Consider the following 22,869-nt stretch of genomic DNA (forward strand, 5'->3'; position numbering starts at 1 on the left):
AAGTGCCGGACGCAGGGCGCAGGGCGCAGAAGGCTAGGTGCGCGGCGACTGCTTTCGGGGTGGAAGCCGGCTCTCCAGGCGCCTTGCGAGGATGCGGGTGGGAGGGACTTGGCGCCCCAGGGCACGCCCCAGCCAGGTCCACCCCCGGTCTGCGGAGACCTGGCGAGCCGCAGCCCCCGAGCGGCTGCCTATATAAGTCACCCGGCGCTGGCAGGGCGCACGGGAGCTTCCAGCCAGCGACCCTTGGTCCTCCCCGGCGCGAGGGCGGGAAGACGAGAGGTGCGCCCGGTTCCACCTGCAGCCACTGCCCGCGCGCCGCCCAAGCTGCGAGCGTCTCCCGCCTCTCTGAAGTCAGGAAGCCTGTTTGCTGTCCCAGCGGGACAGGGGAGGAGAGGCAGGGAGAAATTCCACCTTGCGGGGGCCCGAGTCCTTCGTCCTTGCGCCCTCTCGTCGCTCCGCAATTTGAGCGAAGATGGTGGGCCTGACAGCCTCGGACGTGCCCCCGACCATGGCGGTCAAGATCTTCTCTGCTGGCGTGGCGGCCTGTGTGGCGGATGTGATCACCTTCCCGCTGGACACGGCCAAAGTCCGGCTACAGGTAGCGAGCGAGATGGGGACGTGTCTCAAGGAGAGGGAGGACATCTATTCTGTGCATCCCTTTGACAAGCGCTTTGGTTTAACCACCCCTTCTCAAGGCAGGGCCGTCGGCCCCTTAACAAATGGTGCGGCATTGTCACAGCACTGGATGCATTAGGGTGGGAAACTGGAATGCTTTGAGAGTAACGGAAGAACCACAAGAAGCCACGGAAGACAGGTTGACCATGTCGGCTGCCAAAGCCCCCAAAGTTAGGGTGTACTAAGTGTTCTAACGGCTAACAATACCAGCCTCTCCCAGTTTACAAGCCAGGCTCTTTGCCTTCCTTAATTTGGAGGGGTCACATTCGCATCTGCCGCTTAGGGGTCCTGGAGAATTTATACAGGGAGGGTGGGAATGTTCAAAATGTGCATTATAGCTGATCTCTCTGCATATATACATAGCTAGAGAGATACAGAGATATATAGGGAGACGTTGCTGAAAAGGGAAAAGGAACTGAAAATAGGAACACAGCCGGAAAAATCTTGGCTTAAAGTTTCTCCTCCACCGAGGACCACCTATGGCCAGTTTTCGTTTTTTCCTCACCAGTTAGGATCCCCTTACTCAATTTTAACTTCGCTCTGACCTGTTCTTTCTCATTTCCAGATCCAAGGCGAATGCCAGACCTCCAGTACCATTAAGTACAAAGGTGTCCTGGGAACAATCAGCACTCTGGCAAAAACAGAAGGGCCGATGAAACTCTATAGTGGGCTGCCTGCTGGCCTCCAGAGACAAATAAGCTTTGCCTCTCTTAGGATTGGCCTCTATGACACCGTCCAGGAGTTCTTCAGCGCAGGGAAGGAAAGTAAGCAGGGAACATTCCTGGGAAGGACAGGTAGAAAGACATGCCCTGAGCCCAGCTCTGGTCAAGCAATGTTACATGCAGGGTAGTGGTCCTCATAACAAATTGTCAAGGAAGCATCCAATATTAGCTTGGTGCTCACCGTTCATGGAAAGAAAAGTGTGCAAAATCGAGTTTTCAGATGCAGATTTATACTTGTAAAAATCACCCGGTGGATCCTAGATATTTGGGGCCTCATTTGGATATCCATCTGGAGAAGATGGATGGGCTGCAAAATAACATTTAAGTCAAAGTTCTCCAAACAGTGAAGTCTCTCAGGAACACCAGTGGAGCTTGTTAAAACTCCCAAGTGCTGAGGACTGCCTTGTCCTCCGAATCTGAATTGCTCAGGTTGGGACCAGGGAATCTATGTTCTCACAAGTTTCTTGGACATTTTGGCATGCAACAAATTTGAAAACTTTTGGTCTGAAGGGAAGAAAATCAGACCTCATGAGGAGAGTTGAGAGGACAGGAAAAAACTCGTTTCCTTTAAGAGTTTCCTTGTCAGGTCTCCAGTGTTAGAGAAGACCAGAGAACTGAGTCAGGTGCAGCGGTGAGGAAGGACTACAGTGGACTTAAGTTTGCCAGTTTAAAAGATGGTTATCTATTGTATGCTCAGCTCCTAGACAAGCATGATGAGAAAAGAGTACAATCATACAGTTAGGAAAAGAATTGCTATACTTCCTATATGCAGGTTAGTATGTTAAGTGCTGAATTGATATTATTTTAACTGACACAGTGACTCTATGAGGTAGATGTTATTGTCTCTATTTTACAGATTAGGAAACAGAATGACCGAGAAAGCCCTTGATGAGTAAATGTTTTTGATCCATACTTTAATTATGGGAATGAGCATGGGGGGGCGGGTGGGGAAGGAGGGCTCCAAGACTATTTATAGTTGATTAAATAATTATCTGTCTTGAGTAACTTAGGCTAAAAGGTTTCAAAATTTTGTATCAAAAATCACTTTTTTCACTTCTTTTTGTTGTTGTTGTTCCCTTTGTAACCCTTCATAGCCTGATACCACTTGACATCCCGTGCGGGGGCTATTTGTCCACTTTGGATTTTCCTAAGACCTCGAAGTCCAATAATTAACATCACCATTGATGAGAGGAAGGTTAAGCCTCCCTGGTGACTGGTGCCTCCTCCCAGTTGGGATATACAGAAAAAGAGAGCCAAATATAGGAAAGAACTAAGTATTGTGTTTCTTGGCGCTTCAAAGTCTTTATTTTTTAAAAAATTCTAGTCAACTTTGAGGTTTCTAGCCTATAGTGATTTAGCACATACTTAGTGCATGATCATCACAAGCATTGGGGAAATAGAAAATATATAAAGATAGAATAATACTAACTACTAAAATTAAAAAGACAGAGTTGCATTCTGGGTCTTGGTTTTTTGTTGTTTTTTGGTTTTTGTTTTTTTAAATTTTTGCTTGATAAATATTTTTTCTCTCTGAATAGCAACAGCTGGTTTAGGAAGCAAGATCTCAGCTGGTCTAACGACTGGAGGAGTAGCAGTATTCATAGGGCAACCCACAGAGGTCGTGAAGGTCAGACTTCAAGCACAGAGCCATCTGCATGGTCTCAAACCCCGATACACTGGGACTTACAACGCTTACCGAATTATAGCAACAACGGAAGGCCTGACAGGCCTTTGGAAAGGTAACTGACTTTAAGGTGAATTTTATAATTATTAAAACACATGTATTCAATTACCGCTTTATCGTATACTGGAGCTATTAAACATTTTCTTCTTTTCAGGGACTACTCCCAACCTGACGAGAAATGTCATCATCAATTGTACAGAGTTAGTTACATATGATCTAATGAAGGAGGCCCTCGTGAAAAACAAACTACTAGCAGGTAACTTCCTATTGTTGATAACAACCAGGTCTGCACATTTACAATTTCATCCTGGAGCTTCTCCAGCCACATTGTACTGAACCCCCTAATTGTAACAGTTCTCTCTTTTAAAAAATTAAGTAATTTTGAACATTAGATATAACTTTTTTTAAATGATTATTTATTTTTGAGAGAGAGAGAGAGAAAGAGAGACAGAGTAAGAGCAGGGGAGGGGCAGAGAGAGAGGGAGACATAGAATCTGAAGCAGGCTCCAGGCTCCCAGCTGTCAGCAGAGGGCCCAATGCAGGGCTTGAACTCAGGAACCTTGAGATCATGACCTGAGCTGAAGTCAGATGCTTCACCGACTGAGCCACCCAGGTGCCCCCATTAGATAGAGTTTTTAAGAAAAAAAAGGGGGTGGGGAGCACCTGGGTGGCTCAATCGGTTAACGTCCGACTTCGGCTCAGGTCATGATCTCACTGCTCATGAGTTTGAGCCCCGTGTCCGGATCTGTGCTGATAGCTTGGACCCTGGAGCCTGCTTCAGATTCTGTGTCTCCCTCTCTCTCTGTACCTCCCCTGCTCATGCTCTGTCTCTCTCTCTCTCTCAAATATAAAATAAAATAAAAAAAATTAAAAAAACCCAAACTCTAAATATTAGATTTTTTTTTGCTACAACAAAAAGAAAATGCAACTATATTCTTAATCAGCATTATTCTCATTTAATACTAATATATGGGACTTTGTTGGCATCTTATTCTTTATATAGCATAATTCAGAAGGTGAGTCCATCCCACACTATATCCAAATGAGCTGGTTAAATAAGGAGCTCATCAGTGTTTTTATCTAAAATGTAGTACCATTGGATAGGTTTCCTAAAATATTCTAACAGGTTCTAGAGACATTGAAATTCTCCCTGAACAATGACTTTAATTCACTAAAAAAATTATTAGGCCATTTCCATAGTGTGGTGGTTATCACGTTCGCCTCACACTAAAAAATTATTAGATGCCTATGTATCAGGCTTTGTCCCATATCCTAAGGGCACAGAGAAAACTGACAGGTTATTTTCCTAAAGCATTTACAATCCACTCTGCCAGGTACTATTTGCTGTCTTTTTGGTAAGGCTAAGTATAACCTTCTTTATTATATTTTATTTATCAGACATCCACGTTGGTCTCCTGATATCACTAAGTTTATAAGGATCTGATAGAGAACTGAAAATTAGAAGCTTCTTCCAAAAGTCTGATGCTGACTTGTCTCATTGGTCCATTTTAGATGACCTACCCTGCCACTTTGTGTCAGCTCTCATCGCCGGATTTTGCACAACTGTTCTGTCCTCTCCAGTGGATGTGGTAAAAACCAGATTTGTTAATTCTCCACCGGGACAGTACACAAGTGTGCCCAACTGTGCAATTACAATGCTCACTAAAGAAGGACCACTGGCTTTTTTCAAAGGGTAGGATATGGTCTTCTCTATCTGTAATGCTGTGTTCACAGTATCTATGTGTTTTGGGGTGCTGTCTTGTCCAAATAGTTGACATATAGCTGACCAGCCTTTGTCTATGCAGTATACTTAGTATCTATTTTTCCTTGCCATAAGTATCTCCAATCCTCCAACACTGGGCCAGAACATTTAAAACTGTGATATTAAAATTTTCTCAGCCTTGATCAGAAGCTCACTTAAAATCAGTGATCTCTCACTTGGAAACGTAGATGGGATTTTGCCTGATCAGGGCTAGAGAACTATAAAGTGGAGAGAAAGTGTAATAGAGGAATAAGAGAAAATAGGATGTGATTTTTACTATTTAAATTTTTTAAAAATATTTTTTAATTTCAAGTTTTTATTTTAATTCCAGTTAATGCACAGTGTTCTATTAGTCTCAGGTGTACAATATAGTGATTCAACACTTCCATACATCACCCAGCGCTCATCACAAGTGCCCTCCTTCTCCCCTATCACATTTTTAACCCATCCCCCACCCACCTCCCTTCTGGTAACCATCAGTTTGTTCTCTATAGTTAAGGGTCTGTTTCTTGGTTTTCTTTATCTTATTTTTTTCCCTTTGCTTGTTTGTTTCTTAAATTCCACTTATGAGTGAAACCATATGGTATTTATCTTTCTCTGACTGACTTGTTTCCCTTAGCATTATACTCTCTAGCTCCATCCATGTCATTGCAAATGTCAAGATTTCATTCTTTTCATGGCTGAGTAATATTCCATTGTGTGTGTGTGTGTGTGTGTGTGTGTGTGTGTGTGTGTGTACCACATATTTATCCATTCATCTATCCACGAACACTTTGGCTGCTTCCATATCTTGGCAATTGTAAATAATGCTGCTATAAACACAAGGATGCATGTATCCCTTTGAATTAGCTTTCTTATATTTGGGTAAATATCCAGTAGTGCGATAGCTGGAATTTTCACTATTGTGACTTGATGGACTCAGATTTTTAGATTGTATTAAAGTAAAAGTAGAGAAAAATCATTGCCACTGACCTGGAAAAGTGATGCAGAAAATGGTGTGGCTTAGATAATTATTACACTCACCTAGAAACTAGTATTGTGTAGATCCCATTTCCCATTAAGCAATATTATATCAGAAACTACCTTCCTAAGAAAATACAGTATGAACTAATTTATGGATATACTTCATAAGGACTAAACTAGTGATAATATAACAAAATTCTATAACGCTTTAAAATTGTAAGGCAATGCCTCAAACCTTATCAAAAGCATAGATGCACCAATCACATTATCCACAAGGTTCTAATTCACCATAATCAGCACTTATATGTTAATACAAATAAAATACATTACAAAATTAATTTAAAATGGATATATCAGTTATCAACCATTAACCATTTAACAATATTTTTTTTTCAAATTTAAAACCTTTTGGTGATACATGTGACAACCAGGATGAAGCCTGAAAACATTATGCTAAATAAATTGAGCCAGCCCCAGAAGGACAAATGTTGTGTAATTTCACATATATGAGGCATCTAGAGTAGTCAGATTCATAGAGACAGAAGTGGAATGTGGTTAGCAGAGGCTGGGGGATGTAGGAGCATAGGGAATTCTTGTTTAATATGTACGGTTTCAGTTAGGGATGACCAAAAGGTTCTGGAGATGGGCAGTGGTTGCTCACAATGTACTTAATGCTACTGAACTACACACTTAAATGGTAAAATGGTAGACTTATGAACATTTAAAATATGTAATTAAAATATGCACACACACACACACACACACACACACACATCCATCCAGGAGTCAGAAGAAATGTATTGAGACCTAAACAAAACAAAACAAAACAAAACAAAACAAAAAACAAAACCACACACAAAAACCTTGGGGGTCTGATTTTTATAGGCCAGATCTCTTTAAAAAATCTATCCAAGGCAGATTTAACTGATGACATCTTTTTCTGGAATATCTCATTGCTGCAAGCAGGCGTTCAAAGTCAATCATTTGGTCTGCACAGTTTGACATAATTCTTAAACATAATACACACACACACACACACACACACACACACACAAAACCCACAAAAAGCAAAACCAAAAAATGCACTTAGTCTCTTGACAGTTTAAGGACAAGAATTGCCAAGATCTGGACAGCACGAATTTCTTCACTCTGGAAAATGGTCGGTCCACTTACTCATCACTTTTTCTTTGCTTTCTCCTTTTCCTCTTTCAACAGTTTCTATCTCCCATCCAGAAAGCAGAGCAAAACAAAGCAGAACTTTCCCCACCCCTCAAAAAAGGGGAGTTATTGGAAAATGCCCCTTCAGGAACGAGACATGCTTTGGAGGGAGTGAAGGCTGTGTATGTATGTGTCTAGATGTGAGCACCTCGGTTTTGTTGTTTTGAAGAAGTTTTAGACAATATTATTTTAGGTGCACAGTAGGGAAGGGTGAAAAATAGCTACCTTTAAGTGCCTTTATTTGAGAAGAGTGGCACAGTGAGAAGCATAAGCTGTCTGTGCTGCAATAACTTTAAGAATTCTAACAAACTCAGAGAATGGTGATGTGCACTTTCCTAGATTTGTACCTTCCTTCTTGCGACTCGGATCCTGGAACGTCATTATGTTTGTGTGCTTTGAACAGCTGAAGCGGGAACTGATGAAGTCAAGGCAGACCATGGACTGTGCCACATAATCGTCTTCAGGAAAAGGATGTAACACAATGGTGGGAATCTGTGCTGACTGACCAGATAATTAAAATCCAAAACAAACAGAACCTACTCATTTTATTTCACCTTAAAAAGATAGAGGAATACTAATTGAGTTTTGGACTTTTTAAAGAAAAAATTGTATTTATTTCTTGTGACTTTTATTCTCAGTGTTTTAAGAGGGAGAAAACAAAACATTCAGTATGCACCCTGGCAAATGCAGTGCCCGGATAAATGACTGAATCTGCCTGTTTGGGGAGGGCTGGGGTCCTACGATTGGATATGAAGAACTTTAATATGTTTTAATTATAATTCAGGTTGCCAGAAGAGGCAAATGGAGCGGTGCATTTTAGGTTTATAAATATTTAATGTTTCCTTTTAACTTATTAACCCAGTTGTAAGTTAATATATTCAATAAAGGACTGTTAATACCTTTAAAGGTTTGCCGTTTTGGACCTATATCTGAATCTAAGACTTGCAGTTCACCTAGACTACAAAGTGGTCCAATAACAAGTGAAGGTCTTTAGAACCAATAGGCAGAAACTTACTTTAAATGTAATTATTAGTTTTTTTTTAATTTTTAGAATCTATATTTTACGGCACTTTTAACAACTTCTAATCTAAGTCACTATAATCATTTGGGCCTATTGTTATTAGAATCGTGGTGTCGGGGCACCTGGGTGGCTCAGTCAGTTGAGCGTCTGACTTTGGCTCAAGTCATGACCTCATGGTTTGTGAGTTCAAGCCCCATGTCAGGCTCTGTGCTGACAGCTCAGAGCCTGGAGCCTGCTTCAGATTCTGTGTCTCCCTTTCTTTCTGCTCCACCCTCCCCTTCTCTCTCTCTCTCTCTCTCTCTCTCTCTCTCAAAAATAAATAAACATTAAAAAAAATTTTAGAATCGTGGTATCTATCCCAGAGTTACAGCATTTTTGAGCCAGAAGGTACCTTTGGTTAGATACAGGAACAGTCTTAGATTTCTACTGGGATAAAAATGAATCTTCATGGCATCTTTCCAGCAAAGCTAAATTCATTATTAACACCTGCAGTAACCTTTTTTTCATGCCTACAAACTGAGTGCAGAAGAGACAGGGAAAGAATAAACAAGAGATTTACAAAGTATAAGACATGGCCCAAGCTTGTTTTCAACCCCAAACAAGGAATGACACAAGGTCCAGGAAGCCCACAGGCTGTCAGGCAGCATTCTATTTGTTTTTATCGGCTCCATGTTATATCTACTGTTGTCTTTTTCCCCTTGACTTTATGAGGTTTTTCCCTGGTGCTTATTTCCCCTGTTGTTACCTGCAAAAGTGTCTTGTAGCAAATGTCTTCAATATCCCTCACCCGTCACCTTGCTCTCACCACTTTAGCACACACGGGCCTGACTTCCTATTGTCATGTCAGCACCTCTACAGGGTCTTCTGGCCATCAGAACCATCTTTGCACACCTGTGCAAGGCATGCTAGAAGTGCAGGGAAAATAACACACCCCTGGGAGGGCCCTTGCCCAATAACTGATGGGAGTTGGTGTATAAATACTTCAGTCCCCTTATCCTCAGATGGAGTCACCCCTCACCCTCATCCAAGGGCTCAGAATCCAGTTACACACAGTGTTATTTTACTTAATACAAAATACCCTTAATAGGAGGACTTCAGTTCCCTCCCTCAGTTCCCCACTCCCTTACCAGCACTTCCTGGGATCACCTCCCAAATGAATGACACTTCTTTATCTCTAGGTCTGATTCTGGGGGAATCCAAATGATGAAAGATCACCACCTTACAGCTGCATATTTCTGTCAAGGATTAGGAAGAAAACATAAAACTTCGTTTCTTTGCTGAAATCTTGCTCAGGTAATAGGCAGTAGTAACAAGATGCTCCCCTTTGACCAAACTGTAATCCGGCTCCTCTGAGCCGTGTTTTCCCAAGAAGTGCCATTGTTAGGCATGTCTTCAAAGCTCAGTTTTAGCAAAAAATCAGGCTGAATAGGTTTAGCCAGAATCCCTCACCCTTGATAAATGATCACCCTTGATAGTTGATCAAATTCCTCCTCTACCATTGATAGCTGATCAATTCTCTTGGATTTTCTATGTACATATATCACTTATGAATAGTCACTTTTCTTTCTTTCCATCCACTTGTCTTACTGCACCAGGTGGGACTTCTATCACAACTTTGAACAGATGTGCTGTGACGATTTGGATTACTCGTCAAATGTTCACTCCTTACCCCTTCCTAATAGAGTATATTTCGCTGTTTCATTGATGTTGGACTTGTCCATGTGGCCTGCTAGATGACCAAGCGAACGTTGGTGGACATGATGTTAGCAAAGGCCTGAAATACCTTTGAGCCACTGGGCTTGTTGTTTCTGTGCTTCTGCTGCACCGTATAAAGAGCATACCTCAGGTAGCCCACTGGTCCCAGACGCACAAGTCACATGGAGCTGACAAGAAGCAAACCCACGACCTATATTTAAGGCCAGCTGAATCCAGCTGGGATTAGCAAAGCTGCCTGGTTGGCCTACCCATGTGTGAGGAGGAAATGCTTTTTTGTATGCCCCTAAGATTTTTGTATGATTGGTTGTTATGCATTGTTCCTGTGGCAAAAGGTGACTGATACAAGTGGTGACACCCTTTCTTATTTCTGATCCAGACATTTTACCGTTAAATATATTTGCTAGGGTTTATTTTATAAAGACACATTTTGTAAAATTAAGGTAACCCCTATTTCTCATTTGCTATGTTTTTAACATGAATGGATGTCGAGTTTTTATCAAATGCTTTTCCTGTGACTTTTAAGATCATCATGTGATTTTCAAATATTAACGTGGTAAATTTCATTAATTTTATTCTGGGAATTAACCCAACTGAGCTATAATTGATCACACATTAAAACAGCATATCTATATGCAGTTCATTATTTATTATGTAATATATGAAATTCAATATATTTCTGGATTTCAGTGTGCTTCTATTTTATTTAGGATTACTGCATCCAAAGTGACATTAGCATATAATTATTCTTTTTTGTTCTGTCCTGGTTGGGTTGAGTCATCAAGATTATGATAGTCTCATGAATTATAGGGTGTCCACCCTTCATTATTTAGAAAAGATTATGAAAATTGTTACCATTTTATTGTTAAATGTGTTAACTTACCAGTGCAAGCTACACAGAACTGTAGGTTTTTTAATGGAAAGGTTTTTAATTCCTGAATCCATTTAATAGTGCTAGGACTTTTTGATTCCCTATTTCTTTTTGTACAGTTTTGTTTTGGTAAGTTATATTTTTCTAGAAATGTTTATATCCCATCTCAATTTTCAAATTTTTGAGGTTATCCTCAATACATTTTCTTTCCAGTATTTGCAGGATCTGTAGTGATGTTTCACACTCAATTCTTGGTATCATTATTTGTTTTCTTCCTTATTCTTTAAAATTTTTAAAAATTTTTACTTCAGAGAGAGAGTAAGTATGAACAGGTGGCAGGGAGAGAGAGAAAGAGAGAGAATCCCAAGCAGGCTACATGCTCAGCACAGAGCCCGACATCGGGGTCCATCCCACGACCCTGGGATCACAACCTGAGCCGAATTTATGAGTTGGATGCTTAACTGACCTGAGTCAGCCGGGCGCCCCCCTTACTCTTTATTTATCTCACCAAGGTTAATCAGTATTATTAGTCTTTCCAGGCAACAAATTTTTACTTTTGTTGATTCTATTGTATGCATTTCTATTCCATGCATCTAAGCTCTGACCTTTAATATCTCCTTCTTTATTTTCTTTACATTTATTTTGATCTTCGCCAAACTCCTTGAGATGACTGCTTGGTCTTTAATTTTCAGCCACTTTTTTCTAATACATACATTTTAAAGCTATAATTAGTATTAGCTTTAATAAAGTTCATTTGCTGAATCCAACCAGTTCCATATGTAGTATTTTTATTTAGTTCAAAATGATACACACACAGAGGAATGCTCTGCAGCTGTAAATAAATAGAATAAGGAAGCTATGTATTAATATAAAAATGTATCTAAGATACACTGTAAAGTTAAGAAAAGCACACTGCAGTGCAGTATGAATTATTCCTATCCTTTGTAAGAATGGGGGGTGGGAGTGGTAGTTTCTTTTCTTTTTTTCCAGCTCTTTTCTGGTCTCATAACCAATTGTTGTTACCCAGTAACATCTTAAATAGGTAATTAGTGGATGAGTTAGTCACAAAAATAAAAATTTTCTGTGTATTCTGATTTACCCTATAGGAACATGATTAAAGGGTTAAATAAGGAAGTCACTGTTTCATGAACATAAATGGCTTAAGTAAGGGATGGGGAGGATAGGAAGAGACCGAAGGATTAGCAGAGCGGCTTGTAACAATTTTGACACACTTTTTTATTTGTTCACAACATTCTGAACAAAATGACATCACATTTAAACTATTGCTTTTACATATGAAGTTAATTGTTTTATCCAAAGTAGACAAAAATCGATTTCTTTAAGTTGACAACTAGCACTTTTTCCCCCAGGGAAAGCCACTGCTTATTTTTTTAATACATTAACAGAACCACAGAATTGCCCTATAATTAAAAAAAGAAAGAAAGAAAGAAGAAAGGATTGCCCTATAATAGTTAGGTCTTACCTGAACTACATTTAAACTTTTTCTTGTCAAAAGGTGAAGCCAGAAAAAAAGAACCAGCTCACTCATGATTTCTCTCAGATGTTTAATAAGTCCCTTCGTCTTTGTTAAAAATCTGCTTGTGCGGAGAGGTTCATAAATGTGAAAATGGAAAGGAAGTCTCCCCAGACTTGTTCAGAGAGAAGTTAGGTGGACCATTTATCCTGAGAAAATAGCTGCTGGCCCCTGATCATTAATTCTAAACATTATTGCCCTCCAAGCCAAACTTCTCTTCTGTGCCATGATAGTGTGTAATCTTTTCTGCTCTGGAAACGAGAATTCCACTTTCCACTCATGTAATGCTGCTCCTTTGAGCAAATCTTTGACCAAGTTCTATTTCGCTGAATGCAAAGGGGAGAAACAGTATTTAAACAATTATTAATACTGGAATAAAAATGAAGAGTACATATATTTTTCACATAGAAAAATACATACAAATCCAAGTAGCTGTTAAAGTAGAAAAAAAATCAGGATGGGCATTTTTTAAGAAAAAGATCCTGTTTTCTAAACTGGTGCCAGTAAGACACTGATTTTTATATCTAACTATATCACCATATTTATATACAAAGAGAGGCTGATCTAGGTTCACTGACATACTGATATCCCCTGATTCTCCCATTTCCCTAAAGATTGTCTTTCAGAACATACTTGAACTACGACCAGTATAATTCTATTTTTACACCATTCTTGTCACTGGCACGCTCTCTTTGATCTGGCATATACAAAAATTGATTTTAACATCGATTCACTTTTCTGATGCTAAAACAAACATAATTTTCCTGCTACTTCAATTCTATCACTACTTTGGTATTTTATTCATTATTACAGAAACAGGGAAGATCCTAAACATGGATTTTAAGACTACATAAAATTCTAACACACATATGCTGAAAGCAAGGAAAAATAGGACAGGAGACACAATTATATTTTTTCACGTATGTCACTATGTTACATTCTAATTTACAAGTGGGGACGCTTAGCTTGGCTTCCAGACTATCAAACTTTAGAATTTATTGGTATCTTTTAGACCAATTCACTACAGAGCTTCTGAAATGGTTATTGAGTATCTGAAGCAAGAGCAGGACAGTATCTATATTGTACAAACAGTGATGGATTTAAAGAACATATTACTGACCAAACTTTCAAATGACATTTTCAAAACATTACAAAGTGTTTTTCCTCCATAGAAGGCGAAAAACTTGATTACTTTAAAAAGTTTTCCCTTCCATACATACTTGTGTCATTCTTTATTAAGCATACTGACAAAGGTTTAAATCAGTTCAAGACCTCAGCTGTTGAAAGATTAAAATATAAAGGTAAGAATTTTCAGCATAAACATTAAAAGACTAACAGAATTGCTTTCCATGTAATAGTAAACACTATAAAATGAGCTTTAATGGTTAGCACCTGATCCTTACCAGGATTTTGCTACATCTCCTAGAACTGCAGAACTAGAAACTAATGCACTGAAAGCATAAAGAAAAAATTGAGATAATCCCAGGGTTTAGAAGTCTCCTACAAGAAACCAATTTTAAATGCCTGTGATATGGAGACACTAAACCACCACAATCAATAATAAAGTGAACCCAATTTTTACGTGTTTTATCCTGTTGAGAAAGTAATAGTTTTGATGCTGCGCTTTCAATGTGTGTGCTATACGACACTGCATCTGTTACTTTCCGTTCAGATGTTTTTTACCTCTCTTTGACAAGTTTGCAGAAAGAGGTCTGTCAAGAGACATGAACGAACACTGAAAGTCTCGGGTCTTGCTACCACATGAGTCAGTCCTTAAGCACTTGATATACACATTTAAAGACGGGCTAACTCTCATCATATTTAAAATATGTCTTTAATAGGCCGGTTTCTGTAGGATTTAAGAACTTAGTGATCAGACAAACTTATCTTCAAACTCTTTTAGTTTTGCTAGGAGTACAAATGTCTAAAACACACAAGGAAGAAATCATTCCCATGAGAAGCTCATCACTATATAATCCTTGACAGCACTTGATGCCCTCCTGAGATTTTAGGAGAATAAAGCTATACGAAATGCACAGTCATCATCCTCAGGCTACTTTTGAATCCCACAGACCACTAACTCAAAGAATACCCATAAAGTCCATATACCATTATCCAGAAACACCATGGAGGCAAAGCAAAAAGAAGCAACAGTTAATCGTAAATAAAATAAACCAATGATGTTTCACCAGTATTTTTGAAAAGCTTTAAGTTTTCCTTTTGTATAAGTTCAAAGACAGTTTTATTGAAATAGCCACTGTCCTTTGAATACAGTCGAGATTTTCTTAGCCAATACATCTCTTTTCATAAACACTCACAGGCAGAGAAGCCTCATAAAAGGCCTTCACACCAAGCATTATTATTCTTTTCTGTAACTGACTGAAAAGCAAATAACTGAAGATGAGAAAATGCTTTTAAGCTTTAAAATACCACTGTGATATTTTAAAGTGTGGTATTTAGAAACAAAAAAGCTAGTCACCAATACCGTCATTCTCTCATTATCCATTATGCTAAATAATCAGGGAAACCAAAAAGGAAGAGGCCATGATTCTTTATCCTGTCTGACATATCAATGCTTTTTGCTACTAATGAAGCAACATTAGGGCATGTGATTGAGATGCAAACAAAGAAAACCATGAAGAACTACTCTTCCTGTTAATTAACCTAGGAAGAAAACATGACAAAGAAAAAGAACAATCATCTCCAAACTAAAACACAAAAAAATCTTAAAAGAGCTTTGAAAGGTTACGATACTGACTTGATAGTACAACACATAAAAATGAAAACTGATTCTGACACATTTTAATCAACCAATTAAATACAAATACCTGATTTGTACTTTTACACTAAATGGGCTAAGTCCCAAGTTCCAAACTGTAGTTCACAGGACTCTACAGAAGGGATCTTTGGAAGGATAAGGTACCTTTGGAAAACAGTGTATAAACAACTGTAAACATACACTGATTGTCCACTAGCTTTCTTAAATAGAATTTCTGAAATCTTTTTGTAGGAAATTATATATAAGGAGTGTAATTGATCAGATACTTTCTATTACAACATATAAATTCTGTTGTGTGTGCAAAATGTGGTAGAAATAGAAGATACTACGGATGATTCATATTTTTAAAGTAAGTGATACATTACAATCCAGTAAGAGTCCTTTAATCTTTTCATGAAACTTCTCTCTATACATGTTGAAATACATAATGCTTTCTGGCTTTTCTTCAAACCAAAACTTGTCAAATTCATAGACAAGGTAACCTGCGGTTAAAGAAAAACAAAACATAAATATAGTCTCAGTAGGGAAATCACAACCAAACCACCTCATTTTAAAGTACAGGACCATCCTTTAAATTATATATTAAAATACAATAATCAGAAATCATATTAAACTACTAGAAACCTGAAAAACCTTATAAGAAATATTTTTGTTCAAAATAAGCAGGAATTTCAATAAAATATTTAGTATATTTTACTGTTTGTCTCAAGTATCAATAAAATCCCTCAAATGTAAGAGATACAGTACTGTCAAAAGATGCCTTGGGAATAGGAAAAAAAGTTATTCCCAGAGACCCCTGAAACACAAATATGAAAGTAATGAGAAAATGTGGCACCTGGGTGGCTCAGTTGGTTAAGCGTCCAACTCCTGATTTCAGCTCAGGTCATGATCTCACGGTTCGTGAGTTTGAACCCTTCGTTGGGCTCTGCATTGACAGTGCAGAGCCTGCTTGGGATTCCCCCCCCCCCCCTCTTTTTCTCTCTCTCTCTCCACCCCCCTCAAGTAAACAAAAAATCTGAAATAACAAGAAGACATTAGACAAGGATAAAGTACACAAAAGCCGTTTTCTATTGATTTATAAATCTAATAATTATTTCTACTTTCTTCAATGAAATATCAACATCTTCTCTTTTTAAAAAGAATACACAGTGCTTGCTTCAGCAGCATATACACTAAAAAAAAAGTATACACAAACTCTAAATAGTAGGCTTAATTGTTTTTCAATATCCTCATGACAGTAGCCAAGTTAACCCTCAAAGTATTAATAGTACATAATAAAAATAAAAACGTAAATAGATACATTTACAAGCAAAAAATGTGAATTTAAAATCACTCTTAAACCATATTTGGATTCAACCAAATGTATGTATTTATTTAACAAATGCTACTATAGTCGTGCTCACCACTTGCTCATGTGTGTATTTACTCTCCCAGCAAGCCTATGATGTGGTATTGTTATTCCCATTTTACCGATGAAGAAATGGGGGGCACAGAGAATTTTTACTTTTTTTTTTTTTTTTTTTTTTTTTTTAGTAATCTCTATGCCCAACATGGGACTAGAACTCATGATGCTGAGATCAAGAATCGCATGCTCTAGTGACTGAACCAGCCAGGTGCCCTGAGAGCTTAAGCAACTTGCCCAAATCATATAGTTCGAAAGTGGTCTCTATTATGTTATAAATTAGACTTTGTATCCACCAGAATCTCATTTCCTCTTCTGAGAGGATTTTTAATAAGAGATAGAAGTGACTTATTTCAGATAAATGGAGGAGGGGAGGGAAAGACAGTGACTACATAAAAGTGTGACTAGATTATCATAATCACTTAATATGAAAAAAAGTAAATTCCATTTTAGAAATTAGTCATAAAGCAAATACTAACAGTTAAGAACCATGACATTTCAACATTGAAATATCACTTCATAAGAAGGCCAATTTAAAAAAGATTTCAAAGTAATCTCTTGATATGATAAAACAGATTTTTGTTAACTAGGATATATGAGAACAGCAAAGAATAAGGCCTCTTTGAGCAGAGGGCTTTTCATTTCCAAAAGCCAAACTGAGAATGGTAATCTTGTACTTATTTTTAAGTGGTATTGTTTTTAATCTTTATTTCATTCAAAATTTACTTTGTGCATACATTAGAATAGTACATCTATAGAAATTATACATTCATATATAAATTGAACCTTTGCTCCCCCCCATGCCTACTCCCAATATATTGATAGGGACGTACAATAAAAAATTTGGAGATTAATATGTTGGGTAGTATGAAAACTAAGACATCTATGCAAACTTGATATTTTTGGTTTATTATTTTTGGCAATTATATCTCATCTATTTACCATTCTTGTAAGTCCTTTAAATTGCTTTTCATTACTGCCTAAGCAAATGAGTATTTAGGTTTTGAACAAACTGCGCAAGTATAAGGTACTACCAATTTCTTGCTTCAGAACTGAGTTGTTGGTTTATAATGTAAACTGGTCTCAGAGAAAGACCAGCCTGAGACTATAATGGCTAAATTGATTTAATGAGACATCAGGAAACTGCAGGAGATTAGAACAAAATTACAGAGGGCTGACAGGGCCTTGCAAGACTCCGAAAGCCTTGCAGAAAAGGATGGAAAAGAGTTGTATCCACAAAGCACATCTATTGCTGTTTTGCCTCTAGGAGGTTTCAAACACTAGACTCAACAGAAACACCATACAAAATTTCTAACCTCAAAATTCCCCGTATGCTTTTACTGTCCCTGACCAAAGCCACAGGGGCACTTAAGGTTTTCCAAAAGGGGTTAAAAGAAGGTAACCATAGGAACAGGGATTAACTGTAAACTGGCATGAGGGATTTATTGGGATGATAAAAATGTTCTAAAAGCGGACTATGGTGTTAGTTGTATAACTCGGCAAATTTACCAAAACTCACTGAATTGTTCACTTGAAATGGGTGAATGTTATGGTATATAAATTATACCTCAATAAAGTTGTTATTGAGCCTAACTTTTCTGTTATACAAACTTGAGTTATTTTTTTTTGAATCACCAAACCACTCAGGTGACAATGGATATCTGCTTGCATTTTTGACATACAACACAAGGGTGACAATGGAGCTAAGAAACTGAATTGGCACTCACTTGTTTCCAGCCTTGTCTATAGAGAACAGTAACAACAACAAAAAAGCAGTAGGGATAACGAGGGGAATGGGAGATGGAGATATATCACAGGGAAATAATATATGTGAAAGCTAGTCTTTTTATAGTTCTTTATTCTACACAAAAACTTTGACCTTGGAATTGATTTGTGCAAATGAACTGGGCCCGGTCCCCCAACAAATAAGGTTTGAAATTATTTTCTAGTTAGAATATGCTCTTAAAAATAAAGAATATTTAAATACCTAAAAAAGAATATCTAAAAGAATATCTAAAAAGAATATCTAAAAATAAAGAATATAAGAATAAAACCTTAATTAAGACAAAAAACTTCAGGGGCACCTGGGTGACTCAGTTAAGTGTCGGCTCAGGTCATGATCTCACAGAGCTTGAGTGAGAGCCCCACATCGGGTCTCTGCTGTCAGCACAGAGGCCGCTTTGGATCTTCTGTTCCCCCTGTCTCTGCCAATCCCCTGCTCATTCTCTCTCAAAAAATAAGCATTTAGGGGCATCTGGGTGGATCAATAGACTGAGCATCCAACCTCGGCTCAGGTCATGATCTTGCAGTTCGTGAGTTTGAGCACCGCATCAGGCTCTCTGTGGTCAGCACAGAACACGCTTTGGATCCTCTGTCCCCGTCTCTCTCCCCCGCTCAATGTGTGCTCTCTCTCAAAAATAAATAAACATTAATAATAATAATAATAAAGATTTTTTTTAAAAAGACATAAAACTTTACAGTAAAGGGTATAAAAATCAATTTGGGGGAGGAAACTCCAGTGTGTAAGATTAAGAGAGGTGTGTGTGTGTGTGTGTGTGTGTGTGTGTGTGTGTGTGTTTGCTTTAAATGTTCCAAGAAATTTGAGACATAAGCTTAATTGTTTCTAGGATGATGCACAGCTCTTATGAATCTAGAACTGATAAAAACAAGGCAACTGAGAAGGTCCTATAATGACTTTTGCACCTCAGATATTACCTTGATGCTCTTCCTAGACAGGAGCCAAATAAGATGTTGATGCTGAGGGCACTGAGATCAACAATATTCAAAGATGCTCGTGTTACCCATAAATAGGGGAAAAAATACTGGGCAGAAGTCATTTTGCACTGCGTTCTTACCTACCACACTTTGTATTTACTTAAATATGGTAAAATGTTTAATTTGGGGGAGGGGAGAATTTTTTGATTGTTTCTTTTTATATTTGTTTTATGTTCAATTGGCATCTTTAAACAAGCATATATTTCATAGAGAAAACAAATTATCAGAGGCCGTCAGTGAAGTCCCAGGAGTCTAGACACTATGCTAAAAGTCAATGAGAGGTTTAGGGGAGTAAATCAAACAAGACTAATGGGGATAAATAGTTCCCTGGCAACAAGATGAAAGATAAGACCTGGAGAACAGGGAAAAGATGATGCAGATTTGGATAAAAATCTGTTCAAAATGCCCAACCCCTAAAAAAGGAGACTGGCTGAGCTTGACCCAAGGCAAGGAAGGGTCTCTTCCCAGCTCATAGGACGAACACACACACTTAGAGTCTGTACTAATGGATAGGTATGCTGGGGCTATACTGACCCGGTTTCACGATTTGTATCTGGGAGCAGCCAAGGCACAGAGACATCTCCAGTACAGTCAGGAAGGGCCAGGAGGGTGTATAAATAAAACTACAATGATAACTCTGCTATGGTAAAGGAAACCAGTGCCCTCAGGCAGATCATCGACAGGGGTCCCAGGGACCTGAAAAACCTGACCCTCCATCTGAAAACACATTGTATCAACTCCTACTTTGTGTGCCCATCCCCATGAGATCCTTTAACCTTTTCCATTGAAAAAAAAAAAACAACAAAAAAAAAAACCTAGACATCCAAATGCTGGAGGCTAAAGAGAGAGGTTGGGCTGAAGATGTACATTTTGGCATCACTAGTACATATATGGTATGTCAAACAGGGGACTAGATAAAACCACTTGCAGATAGAATGAAGGGCTAAAGACAGAAGGGGGTCTAGGACTGGGCTCTGAGGTGCTCCTACATTTAGTAAGGGAGTAGATGAAGGCTCAGCATAAAAAGTCTATGGATGAGTCAGTTGGGGCCAGAGAAAAGACAAAAGAATGTGCCATCAGAAAAGCCCAGATAAGGTTGCAAGAAGAAAGGCATGGTGGTTTACGCCTGGTGCTGCTAAAAGTATCAAATAACACGAAGAAAAAAAAGGTGGCAAGTGGATCTGGCAACAAAAAAGGTTGTTCATGTATTTGAAAAAATCCGTTTTAGCAGTGTAGTAGGGAGAGAAACCAAACTGGAGTTAGAAAAAAGATTAGCAGTTAGGAAGTGAAAACAGCATTTATTTTAAAAGTTCAACAAGAAGGGGAGCAGATAAATGGGAGTGGTAACTGGAGGTGGATGCCGCACTAAGGGAATGTTTCGTTTTGGTTTGGAAAATGAAGGCTCCATAAACACAGAGATTTTGCCTCATTTCTGCCATATCCCCAGTGCCCAGAACAGCATCTGACACACAGCAAGTGAATGAATGAATGAATGGGAGATACCAAAGCAGGTCACTAGTTCTGATAAAAATATTCCAAAAGAGGAGAAGAGAAGAATAATAGAGAAAGAAATGGGTAGCCGAAGGAACAAAGTCTCTGATAAGACTTGAGAACGTCATGTCTAAACTGAGATTTGAAAGATGAGTAGCATCACCTAGAAAGAAAGGAGGGACCAGAACAGTGCTCCAGGCAGAGTGAAAGGTCCAGAGTCAAGAGAGAGCACGACACATTTGCTCAACTAAAAGAAGACCAGGGTGCCTAAATTTCAGACTGTGGGGAGTTGGTGTTTGGCAGAAGATGAACCTGGAGAAGTTACCAAGGTATGGATTATGAAAGGCCTTCTAATGGAACCTTTTAAAGAATTGTAGGCAGTGGAGCAAAACGATTAGATTTTCATTTTATTTATTTATTTATTTATTTATTTATTAATGTTTATTTATTTTTGAGACAGAGAGAGACAGAGCATGAACAGGGGAGGGTCAGAGAGAGAGGGAGACACAGAATCGGAAGCAGGCTCCAGGCTCCAAGCTGTCAGCACAGAGCCCGACGCGGGGCTCAAACTCACGGACCATGAGATCATGACCTGAGCCGAAGTTGGACGCTTAACCGACTGAGCCACCCAGGCGCCCCTAGATTTTCATTTTAAATAGTCCTATCTTCAATGTGTAGAAGAACTGGAAGAAGGTCATCAGAGAAAGACTAGTGAAAAAGCTAAAACAGTAATCTAGTAACAAAAGCCTGATGTCATGCAGTTACAAGGGGGATGGGAAAAAGTAGATAAAGGCAAGAGAAATTTAGGAAGCGACACGCCGGGAGTAAGAGATCAAGTGAAGGCCGGGGAGGCTGTGTGAAGGAGAGACTTGGATGACACCTTCAACAATGGAGATGAAGAAGTTATGATTCGGCAATTTATTACCTAACTAGTTTCCTATATCCTGCCAGCATGCAAAAGGTGTTACAAAAAGATCAAGAAAAGGAGAATGGGAAACTATGCTAGGTTTAAATTCTTTGCCTCTGAGCAATAGCTTCACAAGATAAGTTCATTTGATTAAACCTTCAGTGTGCAAATACCATCACAATAAAAGTTAATGGAACAGTGGTAATAATGACAGCATTAGGAACAGTTATTAAGTACCACCAACCTAATACAAGAAAACCTGGCCTTGAAAAGGGGTGGGGGGGGGTGGGGATAGGAGGTGGGGAACGTTCCTTTAAATTTTCTTACAAGACTAACAAAATAATCTGTAAATGGTCTGTCCTTGACTCAGCAGCATTCACTAACCAGTATTCAAGAGAGAAAATTCATTTTATAGTTGACTACAAAAATGGATGTCTACAGAGAAACTGCATAAATCCTAAATTTGCATATATGTGAAAAAACTGCCTTGCTAAATTTTTTTATTCAGCAAATATAGAAACTGATGGTAAAATACTCTTGGGGACCCATCTACCATTATTTCCCTGTTTTTCAAAGACCCTAAATAAAAGCATAAGTTATATACTTAATAGACATATTAAATTATATATCTTCCTAATGATTTAAAGATTCTCTTAGAAATATCTAGTTTTAAGTCATTTTAATACTCACAATAAAACTGATGAAAGTGTTCCATTGTCGGTATACCAGGAACAAAGTTGTAGAGATGAAACTTCAAAGCTTCACTCTTTAGCAAGCTATAAGCCATCTCAGTAAGGTTGATTCCAACTATTGCATAAGAATACCTATGTCAGAAACATTACCAGTTATAGCAGCTAGCCAAACAGCTCATAAAATAACTTTAAAATTATGCAAGAAATCAGTGAAAAGTTACTTTGATCCATTTCTAATACAGTATTGATTCTATAATAATCTCTACCTATTAAGAAAAATAAACCAGAATAGATAAAAGATTTCTGTTCTTTTAGAGGCTGTTGACTTTCTGGATATAATCTAAGAAAGTAAAAATGAAGCTTTGGATACAAAAATACTGACTCAAAGGGGCACATGCACCCTGATGTTTATAGCAGCTTTATAAACAAAGGCTAAATTATGGAAAGAGCCCAAGTGTCCACTGACTGATGAATGGATAAAGAAGATGTGGTGTGTATGTATGTACACACACGCGCACGCACACACACATACGCACACACACATACACACACACACACACACACACACACACACACACACTATGGAATACTACTTAGCCATCAAAAAGAATGAAATCTTGCCATTTGCAACAATGTGGACAGAGCTAGAGTATATTATGC

General features: G+C 38.4%; 2 protein-coding genes across 10 annotated transcripts in view; one reads left to right on the forward strand and one right to left on the reverse strand.

Annotated features, from left to right (window-relative positions):
• The first annotated feature begins 472 nt into the window (after positions 1-472).
• UCP1 (uncoupling protein 1) lies at positions 473-7,760 on the forward strand. Of its 3 annotated transcripts, XM_042933917.1 has the most exons (6): positions 473-598; positions 1,241-1,439; positions 2,936-3,136; positions 3,236-3,337; positions 4,594-4,774; positions 7,364-7,760. In XM_042933917.1, exons 1-6 carry the CDS (start codon positions 473-475, stop codon positions 7,476-7,478), a joined length of 924 nt encoding a protein of 307 aa, XP_042789851.1. In that variant the 3' UTR covers positions 7,479-7,760. The 3 variants fall into 3 exon arrangements, with proteins under 3 accessions (XP_042789851.1, XP_042789853.1, XP_042789854.1); XM_042933919.1 differs by lacking the exon at positions 3,236-3,337; XM_042933920.1 differs by lacking the exon at positions 2,936-3,136.
• A 4,032-nt stretch (positions 7,761-11,792) lies between these two features.
• Positions 11,793-22,869, reverse strand: part of ELMOD2 (ELMO domain containing 2) — a 31,691-nt gene continuing 20,614 nt past the window's right edge. For all 7 annotated transcript variants that reach the window (XM_042935433.1, XM_042935438.1, XM_042935435.1 and 4 more), the window contains 2 exons: positions 22,208-22,341; positions 11,793-15,424 (listed from right to left, as the gene is read on the reverse strand). In XM_042935433.1, coding sequence (XP_042791367.1) covers positions 15,279-15,424; positions 22,208-22,341 — 280 coding nt within the window. In that variant the 3' untranslated portion in view covers positions 11,793-15,278. The remainder of the gene's footprint in view (positions 15,425-22,207; positions 22,342-22,869) is intronic.

The sequence above is a fragment of the Panthera leo genome, chromosome B1 (assembly GCF_018350215.1).
Source record: "Panthera leo isolate Ple1 chromosome B1, P.leo_Ple1_pat1.1, whole genome shotgun sequence".
Classification (NCBI taxonomy): Eukaryota; Metazoa; Chordata; class Mammalia; order Carnivora; family Felidae; genus Panthera; species Panthera leo.

Coding starts and splice junctions, on each gene's coding strand:
- UCP1 (XM_042933917.1), top strand. CDS start 473: ATGGTGGGCCTGACAGCCTCGGACGTGCCCCCGACCATGGCGGTCAAG. Junction 1,440..2,935: donor CTTCAGCGCAGGGAAGGAAA/GTAAGCAGGGAA, acceptor CTCTCTGAATAG/CAACAGCTGGTTTAGGAAGC. Junction 3,338..4,593: donor GAAAAACAAACTACTAGCAG/GTAACTTCCTAT, acceptor GGTCCATTTTAG/ATGACCTACCCTGCCACTTT.